This window comes from Poeciliopsis prolifica, unplaced genomic scaffold (genome assembly GCF_027474105.1).
Source record: "Poeciliopsis prolifica strain line A6 unplaced genomic scaffold, Auburn_PproV2 SCAFFOLD037, whole genome shotgun sequence".
Taxonomy (NCBI): Eukaryota; Metazoa; Chordata; class Actinopteri; order Cyprinodontiformes; family Poeciliidae; genus Poeciliopsis; species Poeciliopsis prolifica.
In genome coordinates this window covers 3,446,169-3,458,787 of record NW_026562412.1, presented here as the reverse complement: position 1 = coordinate 3,458,787, position 12,619 = coordinate 3,446,169, and the positions used below count along the sequence as shown (strand labels likewise).

At 34.7% G+C, this 12,619-nt stretch overlaps 1 protein-coding gene across 1 annotated transcript; it reads left to right on the top strand.

Moving 5' to 3' along the window:
- The first annotated feature begins 930 nt into the window (after positions 1–930).
- On the top strand, positions 931–12,265 carry ncmap (non-compact myelin associated protein). The gene is made up of 4 exons (XM_055053433.1): positions 931–1,168; positions 9,845–9,936; positions 10,937–11,021; positions 11,517–12,265. Exons 2-4 carry the CDS (start codon positions 9,858–9,860, stop codon positions 11,788–11,790), a joined length of 438 nt encoding a protein of 145 aa, XP_054909408.1. The 5' UTR covers positions 931–1,168; positions 9,845–9,857; the 3' UTR covers positions 11,791–12,265.
- The last annotated feature ends 354 nt before the right edge of the window (positions 12,266–12,619 follow it).

Sequence of the window (12,619 nt, the reverse complement as noted above, 5' to 3'; positions counted from 1 at the left end):
GTCAAATTATACGGTCAATGGAAATGCAGCAATTAATCAACACATTAATTGCTCAGTAGTAGCATTTACTCAAATACTTTTACTTCAGTGACATTATTTGAACAAAATTATTTTTTACAGTGCCCTACTTTTTACTTTTACTTGAGTAATTTCATTAGGAAGTGTTTATTTTCTTACTGGAGTAAAATTTCTGGATTTTCTAGCCACTGAATGAAAAATAAAAATGTTTCAACCAAAAATTGTCCAGACTCAGACACACACCTGCAGTTTTTGTTTCATTAGTTTTTTATTGAAAGACACTGATTTGGAAACTTTTTTTTTTTTGCTTGATTTTGTTTTTTTTTACTTAAATTATTAGTTTTACCCTTAAAAGACAAAAATTTCCATTTTATTTATTGGCCCGTCTGACGATGTAATCTTTAAACATGAAATAATTTGATCAATACTTGAATAGACTTTTTACCAAATACTATTTGCTTCTATTTGAGTAAAATATGTTGAAGTGCTACGTTTATTAATTAAGTAACATTTTTTGGCTACTCTCCCCACTTCTGCTTACTGTGTTGATGATGTAAAGTTTATTGCTTGATTCATAAATAGTGACTGTATTACATCTTTATGACAAAGTACTTTTGCAATGTGCTCTGCAAATAAGTTTGACTTGACTTACAAACTGATTTATGTTTTTATTAGAGAGTGTGACTACAAGCACTCTGCACCTTTATGTGTGAGATGCAAACATGACTCTCTCCAGAGGCAGAGGTTATGGAGAGACCAGCTCATTTTGATCAGGCACGCCTAAGGGCCGGGCGGAAGGACCAGAAAAACCAGCTGCCTCAGATGGTTCCTCTCTGCACAGCAAACGTAGAGTCTCCTCCTCTTTTACCCCTTCTCTCTCCTCCCTCCTTTAATACTCACTGAAACCGCACACCGACACACCTCTGCTTGGTTTTCAACCCTCTCCCTGTCTCACATTTTAGTTTTATTACAGCTGAAGTTGTGTCGTCTTCTTCCATTTCTCCAGTCTGACATCTTCAGCAGACCTGCTGTGATCCACCAGGCTCATACAGGTGGACTATGCCTCCTTCGGCCAGCTGACAGTGGGGGCACCGTCGCTGCTCAGCGCCCACCTGGGAAGGGCTTGAGCTGGAACAGAGGACTCCGTCTGGTAGGTCACAAAACTCTTTCTGTCTTGTTGAGATGCCTCTACCATGTTTAGGTATGTGTGAGTGAGTGAGTGTGTGTGTGAGTGAGTGTGCTGTGATTGAACCTGAGTGAGAACAATGCACTGCAGAAAACACTCTGTGGTGCAAATAAGACAAAACTAACTTATAAATACCTGCTGAGCTTGTTTTCAGTCAATATTTCATTAATATAGATGAAAAGATGTTAGTTCCACTGGCAAATTATTTCACCTTCAACGTAAGAATGTCTTGTTATTAGTGAAATAATCTGCCAGAAGGGGAAGAAAACAAAAAAAAAGCATATTTTAACACTTCACTGATTCAAGGTTTTGTTTTTAGTACTTTTCAACTATTTTTTTTCAACTATAACAAAATAAAATGTCTTATTAGTGAAATAATCTTAAATAATGTGCCTAGTGGAACTAGTTATTTTTATCTAAATTCAGGGAAGAAAAAAAACCATATTTTCGTACTGCACTGATTTAAGATTTTAAGTTTTAATTATAACATAGTAAAAATTTAAAATGTCTTATTAGTGAAATAATCTGACAGTGGAACCGCTCCTGTCTACCTAAACTCATAGAAGAAAACAAAAAAAAAAGATAAATTCAACATAACTCAAGTTTTTGGTTTTTTTGTGGAGAAATTGCAGCATGTGAAATTAAGCATGTCTCAGTTTTTATTCATGTTTTTACTTTTTGGTATTTGTGCCAGTTTTATAATATTTTTCTCTTTTTTTCTACGTTGATCAGCTGAGGTTGTTGTAAATATGTTATATAAACAAATGTTTCTGATTATCCAACATATATTAATAATCAACAGAAATATCAAACGATAATTTTGATTATCAAGAGAAGAAAGCCAAACAACTCCAGGGACCACAAACTTTTTAGTATTTTTGTTTTCATTTTTACCTGACAGTAAACATGATAGCAGACACATAATTTATTGATTCATAAATGATTGTAGATTTAAAACAAGTGGAGTGTTTCGGATACTGGTCCTACTTTCATCTTCATCCTTTTCAGGTGAACATTTACCTGTCAGCATGGAGTTCTTTTTCTGAAATCCCTGATACTTTTAGGAAACACTGAAATGTTTTCCAGACAGACGTTGTTATTCTTTTTGGTCTTTCTCCTGTGGCGGCCATTTTTAAATCCCTAGCAAAGGTTTTGTAAACATTTCTATGCTAATAGATGCTAATGAGTGTTTCTCATCTCATGGCTGTCAATAATGATTGATTTTTGATTTATCGCCAGGTTGATTTGGATAGCTTTTTCCTCTCCTCAATAAATTAAATCACTATATAACTTCAATGCTTTGTATTCAGACATCTTAAATTTGCTAGTTATTAACAATTACACTGCAAAAAAACACAAAATCTTACCAAGTATTTTTGGTTCAATTTCTTTTTTAAATATGTTACTACACTTGAGATAAGATTAAACTAACTAAAAATAAACTTTTCAACAAGATGTATGATATTTAAATCAATAATTTCTTAATATTTATGAAAAAGTATTAGCTCCACTGGCATATTATTCTCTTATAACATGAATTTTTTTTTCTCTTTTTTCAAAAATATTAAGAAATTATTGATTTAAAACAAGCAAGTTAGTTTTGTCTCCCATAATATTAATTTCAAGTGTAGCAAGATATTTGTGCTGGAAACTAAGCAAATGTTTCTGCTGTGTTTTTGATTATCCAGAGCATTTAAGGGGGGAATAGACATAGAGACACTTTTAAACATGATAACAAATGTAACTTGTTCGTTTGTTAACAAATCTGGTGTCCCAAACACGAGCACCAGAACCTTTTATAGCAGCAGCTACACAGACAAGTCAATCCTTTTGTTTGTCTTTTCTAAACTGCTCTTTCATTTCTGTCTTTCTTTTTGTTTTACACTCAACAGGCCACTTCAGACGCTTTCAATGAATGCATGTATCAAACTCCTGCTTCAGAAAGAAACCTCTGCTATTGCAATCTGTTTTGAAGCTAGTATCTTAGATAAAATTTTCTTTTTTATGAGAGATTTTTGTTCCTAGAGTCATAATATTTTAGATTTACCTCCCATATTTATTCCTTTCACTAACGTCGTGCTGCTGTTTCCACCGATCACTCGGCCAATGACGTGTCACGACATGAGACGTCATTCTGTTAATCCAGATCAATAAATGTCACAGCTAAATCTCTCATCAATGCGACAGCTGGAAAACAAATGAAGTGGGAAGTCCACTTCTTAGAACTCAAATTTCATATCTGCTCACATGAGGCTGCTAATAGGCGCTCTGTTCTCCTCATTAACCTTCTCAAATATTGACAGCAGGCGAAACCTGGCAAAGGTCACACACTGATTGTGTTTATGTGCGCTGGAGATCGTTCTGTGCAGAGCAAAGCCCAAATGCCCTTCAGCTTCGCCTGTTCTTTCCCCCGGTGGAAAGAAAAGAGGAAACCGAAGAGTTCCTGTCTGAACGAAAGGAGCACATGATTTGTTTACTCACGGCAGAAGAGAGGATATTAAATTTGTAGCGTTTGAGAATAGCTTCAGTTAGCAGAAAGAGAAATAAACAGTAAATACTGAGGCAAGACCAGCAAACGGGGAAGTGAATTTATCAGCAGCACTTGAATGCAACTGGATTATTTACAACAAAGCATGTTTACAATTAAAAATGTTCATGAAGAACATTTTTGTCCAAGTAATTAGAAAACTTTTCCAAAAAATCTGAGCAACTTAGCATGTAGACACGATGTAAAATTAGAGCAAATGAAGGACTTGGTCTAAGAAACTTTTAAAAATAGACCACATGAAAATGTTTCTTACATTGTTGTTTATTTATTTGAAAAGAGACAGAAAATACATGAAGGTGAGCTGTAAAGCTCGGTTTCATTTACAAATATAATGTAAATATTTGACATACAGATGGGTTAACAAGCTTTTTCCATCAAAAAAACAACAATAGTAATAATAGTAATTAATAAAAAAGCATTTTTAAAAATCTAAATAAAACATAAAGTTACACATTTAAAAAGAATAGATATCAACCTCAATACTGTTTACTGCAGGAACTATTAATATGATTGAAAACAACAGAAATGTATCCAGTCCTCTAACAAATTGGCTTCTGCACCAAAGAAACATTAACATCAAAAATAAATCAAAGCTAAAACATGTTGAACTGAAGTCCAGGATGTTAATCAGTGTCGTTCCCAGTCCTGTGCCAAATGCTATGCTAGTTAGCTTCATGGTTAGCCTCTGGAGGAGGATTTTGTTTCTTTATCCAGTGACTTCGCTCGCTTCTTCAACACGGAGCCATAATCTCCGGGTTCGGTGTGTTCTTTCTTTGTTTTTCCTGGTCCGCTTGTAACTGGAGTTGTCGGGACACCGAGGGCATGTAATCCATTCCTGCACTGCTGCTGGTGAAAACAGAACGGAGATTTCTGCACTTCTGCAGGCAAACTTTGATTACTGAAGGGTTTTTAACGAACTGAAGGGCTGCAGTGGGTTTCTGAGAACCAGACCTTTTGTTTTGGACACTGTGCAGCTGGAAGGATTTATTTTTCTTACTTTTCTTATTGTGTAATTGTTTTGTTGTGTAACCATGACAAGAAGGCATTGTCTTTACAACTGGGAGCAGCTGATCAGCATCTCAAAAGCTCAAATAATACCGGAACTACAACCCCAAATATCCATCAAATATGGAGCTGAAAAGAGTCAGTCAGAGGCCTGTCAGACTCGCTGCAAGACTGACTGCTACTGGAGATTCTTCCTGTCCACAGCATCACTGTTCATGCCAAATCTTTAAAAATTGTTTAATGATGACACAAGCTATAAAAACATTTAATTTCCTTCGGAGAAGTATTCAAAAATACCTAATTAATAAATTGTTTTACAAATACCTTATAAATGAAACAAATCAAAACAATTAATTTGTTTAATGATTATTCTGTATACCAGCTTTAGAGGTTTATGGTCTTAAATTCAGTCTGTCACACATTTTCCTCTTTGTCCATTCATTATTATTGAATGGACAAAAATAACAACAACAGATATATTTCCACTGACTTTAAAACTGCACAAATTTAAATTACAAGAATAAATTTGCTGAATGAAAACACTCCAATTTTGTTTATTAATGATTTATCGCATTAAATCATTAATAAACGATGATTTAATGCAATTTTTATTTGCTTTTCTTATTTGATTAAATTGCAAAATTGTATTTTGTTAACATTTGTTGTCATTCAGTTCTGAGAATTTATTGTAACCAACTAATTTCTCTTTTGTTTTTATGATTTAAAAAAGGATGTTTATGACTCCTGGTGCTTCTAATTGTAGAAATACCAGCAGCTTAGGATATCACTTAGAGATTCATTCATTTAAAACCTGGAAAGTTCCTCTCCAGTTGCAGTAATGACAGATTATCTCACCTCACGCCTCCAGTAAAGCAGCTACTCTCTCCTGAATCATTCAGCCAGCATTCTTCAGAGGAAACAGGGTGTAATTATTAGTCCGAGTTGAGCCATTATGTATTATTATGGAGCGGCATCGGGAAAGGGAGTGGCCACATGTGATTAGCTTAAGGTGTGAAAAGTGGGTGTTTCTCCAAGGAATTTGCAGCATCTCAATCAGCATCATCTGGCCATTATGTGACGCAGAAACTACAGTGGAAACATATCTGTCATGCAGCTGGTTTGTCTTTTGATAGAGGACAATTCACTGCAAGAGAGATGAACTGTTTCAGGTTTTAGGAATGCACCGATCCACTTTTTTCAACTTCTGATACCGATGCCGATATCTGAAGTTTAGAATCACCTGGTACTGATCTGTTACAGAAAAACGATGCTGAACTGACTTAAAACATTTATTTTTTTTAAACATAGACATAAATGTACTGAATTACACATTTATCTGGTAACTCTGAACCGGTTCAACTCCCTTAAATACGCCAGAAGCTTCACAAGCTCATGTAAAACAACTTTAACAGAAACTGACAAAAGCTATTGCTTTTGTCGGTTGACTGTCTTAGCAAAACGTGTAAAAAAAATAAAGCAAACTGCAGCAAACCTTCTTTCAAAATGTTCTAAATAGTAAAGAATGCCATTGATTACAGCAGAAAACATAGAATTAGACTGAACAGTTCTGCCATTATGGATTTTTCACCGATACCTGATCTAGATTTATGATCTACATTATAATACATTTACGAAAAGTTAAATTCTAGCACCAAAGATTTAAAAAGACTCTCTGCCTTCATCGTCAAGCTTGTTCAGTAAACTAAATAACGTCTCTTTACTAAGTAACAAACTCAACATTTATGCTTCAGACATCCAAAATAGAGTATATGCTGCAAATACTGATTAACCTAAGATTCTGTGATAATTAAATTTCTGTCTGTAGCGCCTCCGGATCGTTATCTAGGTGGAAATCAGGGAATTTTTAATCCTCCACCTCTTCTACATCTTCTTCATCTTGCATGAAGGAAATATTGTTTGCCAGATTCCTGTTTCTCCTGAAATCTACAACCATGTCCTTTGTCTTGCTCACAATCAAGATAAGATGATTGTTCCCACACCAGCAGACCGAGACGTGTCCGTCCTCCACTAAACTCAACCTCTGATTCACTTGATCCAAGACTTTAACAGAACGACTGAGTATTAGTGCTAAGAAGAAACAGAATAAAATAAATTTATGAGCATAAAGTCACAAAACTATGTGAATAATGTTATTATACTGTGAGAATAAAAGTTGTTTCAGTTGAATAAAGTCATTGTATTACAAGAAAAGAATTTATCTTTTGAGAAAAAAGTCATAACATCACAAGAATAAAGTCATAATATTATGAGAATAAAGTTGTAAATATTTTGGAGCAAATCTGTCCTTTTCTGTTCAATGTTCCTCACACAAATCTTTTCCATCGTTTGCTGCATAATATCCATCTTTATGATGCCAAAGCAGTCGCGTTGCCAACCTTTTCGGCGTACAATCCAATCACTTATTTTTAGCAGTCAGATCTGCAAACAGTGAATGATGGACGTCATTATTAACCTTTGTGTTTAATGTCGACACTTAAAGATTCATTGATGAGCAGGAAACTGAATAATTCGCTCAGCACACAGAAACATCCAACACAACTTTCATCTCTAGGTAATAAAAAATAAAAGTCATGATAAACCAATTCCTTCAACTTTTGTTTCTTCATTTTCATGTCAGTCAGGTTTCTTTATAGCCTCTTCAGTTTTAATTCCCATTGGTCTCCAGGACATGCAAAGCTTGTAAACATTGACTGTTAAACCGCTGCAGTTTCCCATAAATTATGGGATAAAACGTTGGTCATAAACGTGGGAAGGAGACATCAAGGAGAAGTTTTTTTTATATCATGCATCTAGAGCTGACTATGAAAATATATGCAGTTGATTGTGAATAGAAAAGTGAAAGTGATTAAATATGTGGCTGAACGTAAAAACAAAGATTATAGTCACTATTTTAAATTTAAAGATTAGGACAGATATCAGACGATACTAATCATTTATTTACGTATCGGTTTTGGTCCGATAAATAAAACCGAGCTGCTAAAAATAACCGATATCTATCTTCATCCTATTTCCATCTGTTTATTGTTGTTGGGTTTTTTTCTCCAAAGAATGTCAAAATGGTGGTGAAATATATTTAATATCGGCAAATATTGTTATCGGCGATAATATTAATATTGGTTATTGATATCAGCCCAAAATTTTATATCAGTGCATCCCTGGTACAGCTGCATGGATAACTTGAATACTTTATACAGGAAAACAAAAGCTTGCAAATAATGAAATTTAAAAAAAAGATCTGATCAAAAAATAAATGTGTCTTTTTTATCATTTAATCAAGTTAAAAACACAAAAATAAAAGTATTTGACTAAAGCAGAAAGGGAAGATTTAGTTGCAAATTCAAAATAGCTGAGCTGATTAAACTTGCAGCTGCCTGAATAAAGTAAATGTATGTCTGCATGTAAGTGTTAATAAAATTAAAAAATTAAAAAAAAAAAAACAGCATTTAAGTTTGAAAAGGGAATTTTACAGAAATTTTTAGAAAAACACCAGCTACATTCTCAAATTTTCATATTTAATTCCACTTTCGGTTTTCTCTTTGAGCCTTTTCTGTGAAGTTTACTAAAACTTAAAAACATTTCCTGTAATAACTGCAGTCAGTAGCAACTTTTGATTCACCTCTGTGGTTTATAACTTTATGTAGCCGAACAATATCTTTGTGAATTTAAATATTTTGCATAAATTCCAGTTCATTTGACTGGAATACTCAGACAGGTGGATCAGATTTAGAGAGGAAAGACGCAGCAGACTGATTTTATGTCCTGAGTTTCCGTCCGCCAGAGTTTTCAGCTTTTTAATGTCAATGCAAATTTGACAAGATAGTTCCACCTCTTTAAATGCCTCAAATGGCGCTTTGCAGCTTTACTGTGACTTACCTGAATTTAAAATGTTTACTGCACATCATGTGATAAGATATAATGTGATACTTTAGGGATAAATTTGAGAAGTGTAGCCTTGTTTCCATGTTGCATGAGGGAAAATTTGCACATATTAAATTCTGTTTAAAGCTGCAGCGTGCAACTTTGATAAAAAACACATTTTTTACATATTTGTTTAAACTATCACCATATTATGAAAGTATAAGATGAGACAGATAATCTGTGAAAGGATCAACCTCCTTCATCTCCATCCTGAGCTGCTATGAAGAAAACAACCAATCAGAGCCAGGAGGCGGGTCTTAGCGCTGTCAATCATTCTCAGGAAAACACTGTTATGTGGGCTAATGGAAGAACGATCATCTGCTAACTACCATGTAGCATTAGGGAAGGAGTAATGATTGATAGCGCTAAGACCCGCCTCCTGGTTCTGATTGGTTGTTTCTAGTTAGCACTGGGAAAAGACAATGGAGCTAGATTTTTTTCACAGATTATCTGTCTCATATTTTACTATTATGACAAAGTGACAGTTTAAACAAAAATGGGAAAAAGTTTTAGCTCTAACTTTAATAAAGAAAAACAAAAAGGTTTGAGGTCCTCTGCCTTCTGCAGCGTTGACTGACAGCGCTAAGACCTGCCTCCGGCAGGGAGCAGTGCATTAGCAAAGCAACACAGGCAGGAGGTGGAAGAGTTTGACCTTTTCACACATTATCTGTCTCATAACGACATAAGTCTCAGTAAATGTAACCAGTGAGTGACAGCTAGTGTAATGTTTTCACAAAAAGGAAGTTTGCATGAGTTGCTATCTCTGAGCGAACCTTTGTTTCCACCGGGAAGAGACGGTTTGCAGGGACCCACGGCTGTGTGCAGCTCATTTCCTGAATGGAGTGAGGGATCCTCCAAAACAACAGCGGATCTCTGCACAACACTAGATTAGATGGAGATCTGGAATCCACTCTGAGGAGGAAAGTCTGACGTTGCTTTCCATTTTATCTGATGAAAGCACTTTGAATGTGCCAAAACAGAGCTGTACAAATAAACTGGCTGTGCCACATGCTTCTTTCTTTCTTCCTTTCTTTCTTTATTTATTGCAAATATATTTTCTCATCTTCATCTAAGTGAAAACTAATGCAGATGTTCTTCAATATCTCTAATATGTTGAAAAAATCTGAAAGTTTTTCTTTTTCTTGCAGGGTTTTGCTGAAAATGAGTTCATCTGCTTCACCTACAGTTCCTTCAAACACAACCTCAGTGACAAAATCTAGAGAACAAATTCTGATCCAGAGTAAGAAGCAAGTTTACATTCTGTTCATGTTTTTGGTTCTTTGCCATGTCAGTTTATGTCTGGTGAACTGGAAAGTCTGTCATTCATGCAATAGAAAATATTTGCTCTGTTTTGTTTACTTGTAAGTAATACTGTTGCTATATTGCAACACTTGGTAAAAACTCATTTTCATTTTTTTTGTGGCAGAATGTATTGATCAAACAAAATGATAAAATATGAATAAGTCACTGTTTCTGCATTCAATGAGTTCTTCTTAAATATTAAATATCTTCTCATGTTGGTGTAATTTGGCAGCATAGAGACAAAAACTTCTTAGATTTGATTGATAAAATAACAAAACTGCTATATTGAAGGTTCTATTTATGTGTTGCTACAACTTTTATAGCCTAAAAAGTAAGTTTCTCTATCAGTCTAGTCAAATGAAACTTAAATGTTAGAAAGATTTTTATTATTAAAAAAATATTACTGGTAATTTAGCGTTGCTTGTATAGTAACTCAATACAAAAATTGCTGAAGAAAGCTTTCAGTTTGTAAAGAATCACCATGTTATTTCTATTTTTTATAACTTAAAATAAGGATTATTATAATAATTTTCAAAAACAATGATGGATTTTTTTTTTTCTGTGGGATGGAAAAAAATAAAACACTTCCAGTTTCCATAGTTTTCAAAAAACAGATCAAAAAATATATTAATGGTACTTTTAGCGATATTCTCTATAGAAATGTATTGCTAACATGACAGGAAAACTGGAAAAACACTTTTTATTTTTGCACAAACTTGCATGCATATTTAAAAACATTAGTTAAATCTTTATAACGTTTAATTAAAATTATTAAGAGCCATTGCAGAAGGTCTAAAAGAGCCACTTTCACCTCCAGAGCCGCAGGTTGAAGAACCCTTGTGCTTTTAACAACCAGAAGATAAAATGTGATTTTTGTAAATGTAGGTGAAAAGCAGCCGTTCTTCAAACTCATGTCTGTTTCTGTGTCTGGTTCTCAGGCTCTGGGGCGATGATTGCTGTCATTGTCATCGGCACCATCATCATTCTTGCTGTTGTTCTCATCATCCTGAAGACGTACAACAGGTAAGATGACATTCCTGCATATTGAATTGGCCTGATTAGACAGAGCTGGATCTATTTTTTATCACTTCAGGTAGAATTGGATGCTTTCTGCAGCGTTCAGGCTTTTCATCCGGGCCAGCTTGAAATATCTGATTATGATTATTTCTAGCATTTTTTTTTTGAAATATCTAAAAAAGGAAATTCTAGAACATTTCTAGGATTATTCTGATATTTTTTTCTAGAAATTTTTCAACTATTTAAACTAAAAAATATGTGAAAAGAAAATAGCAAAAGTCAAAACTTATCCTAAGTTTAAAAAGTCAAAAATTTTCAGAAATCTAAAAATTTTTCTAGGTTTTTTTTTGTTTGTTTTTTTGGATCAATCTCAACATTTTTGAGTTTGTTGGCAGAAATGTCCTAATACACCTTCATACTTATTTGATTTCTTACTGTTAAAATGTCGACATGTTTGCAGCCTGGTTGGAAAAATAACAGTTTTCTCGTCTTCTTGGCCAGACGGACTCATGAATCCAGACTGCTGGGGGTCAGGGCCGGCACCAGACCTCGTCCCAAGACGTCCCAGTCCACGGTTAACGGCAGCGTTCCTCTGAACAGCATGGGGGTCAGCTCCGTGTCGGGCAGCATCACCAACTCAAACCCAGTATCAGAGGACGGCTTCCAGTTGCCCAGAGCCGACGGGAATCACTCCGAGCAGTTCAGCACCACCAGCGACTACAGCGAGTCCACTGTGGTCACCGTACACAACACGCCCTCTCCACTGAACACATAGCGCACAGGCTGCAGCTCCACTGGCTGAGGTTTGAATTCAAACCAACACTGACTGAACCCTGCAGGAATCTTCATCGGCCTGGAAACTGGAGTGCTCAGATTACAGGGAACAAACTGTGGATTATGAAGGACATTATGTGAAGACAATCTGAAGAAGAAATGCAGTGTTTTCTGAGAAAACATCAAGGGAATGGTTCTCAACATTTTCTACAAATATTCGTGAATTTGTACGCTGCTCATTAGTTTGGAAACAAAATTATCACATATAAAGCAGTTATGGATTTAGTAGACTACAGCATAAGAGATTTAATTCCCATCATTCTGTCTTTGTGTTTTCCTCACAGAGTAGTTTTAGGTTTACAGAAAGTAAATATGTATTTCAATGAAGAATCAATGAAGATGTTTTGTTTAGCATCTGTCAGCAAAACCCATTGATGTGAATCTTTAAGAATTTGACACTAAAGTATTTTGCACTTTATTTTCTATGCTCCTTTGTCTTTGTTTGTCTTTCTTTTTGAGTCTTGACTAATAAAAAGTTCAATGTTTTATGTTTTAACTGAGGATTTAATTTATCCAGCACTGAGTAGATAAATAATAATGGAGTAGAATAAGGCTGAATCCCTTCAATGTTGCTTAGTTGCTCAGATCCAAACTCATAGAAATAACCTGATTTAGTTTGTCATTAACAGTAGCATCATTATCATAGACTAATTACTTAAAATAGCACAACTTTAATGCTTCTTTTCATCTAAATGCTTGACCTAACTTGAAACTAAATGATTGTTTTCAGCAGATTTTTAAAAACTTCCTTCTGGCTCATATAATATGAG

Excerpts from the sequence above, each read along its gene's own strand:
- ncmap (XM_055053433.1), top strand. The coding sequence starts at position 9,858 with ATGAGTTCATCTGCTTCACCTACAGTTCCTTCAAACACAACCTCAGTG. Across the intron at positions 9,937-10,936 it reads AGAACAAATTCTGATCCAGA|GCTCTGGGGCGATGATTGCT; the intron begins GTAAGAAGCAAG and ends TCTGGTTCTCAG. Across the intron at positions 11,022-11,516 it reads ATCCTGAAGACGTACAACAG|ACGGACTCATGAATCCAGAC; the intron begins GTAAGATGACAT and ends CTTCTTGGCCAG.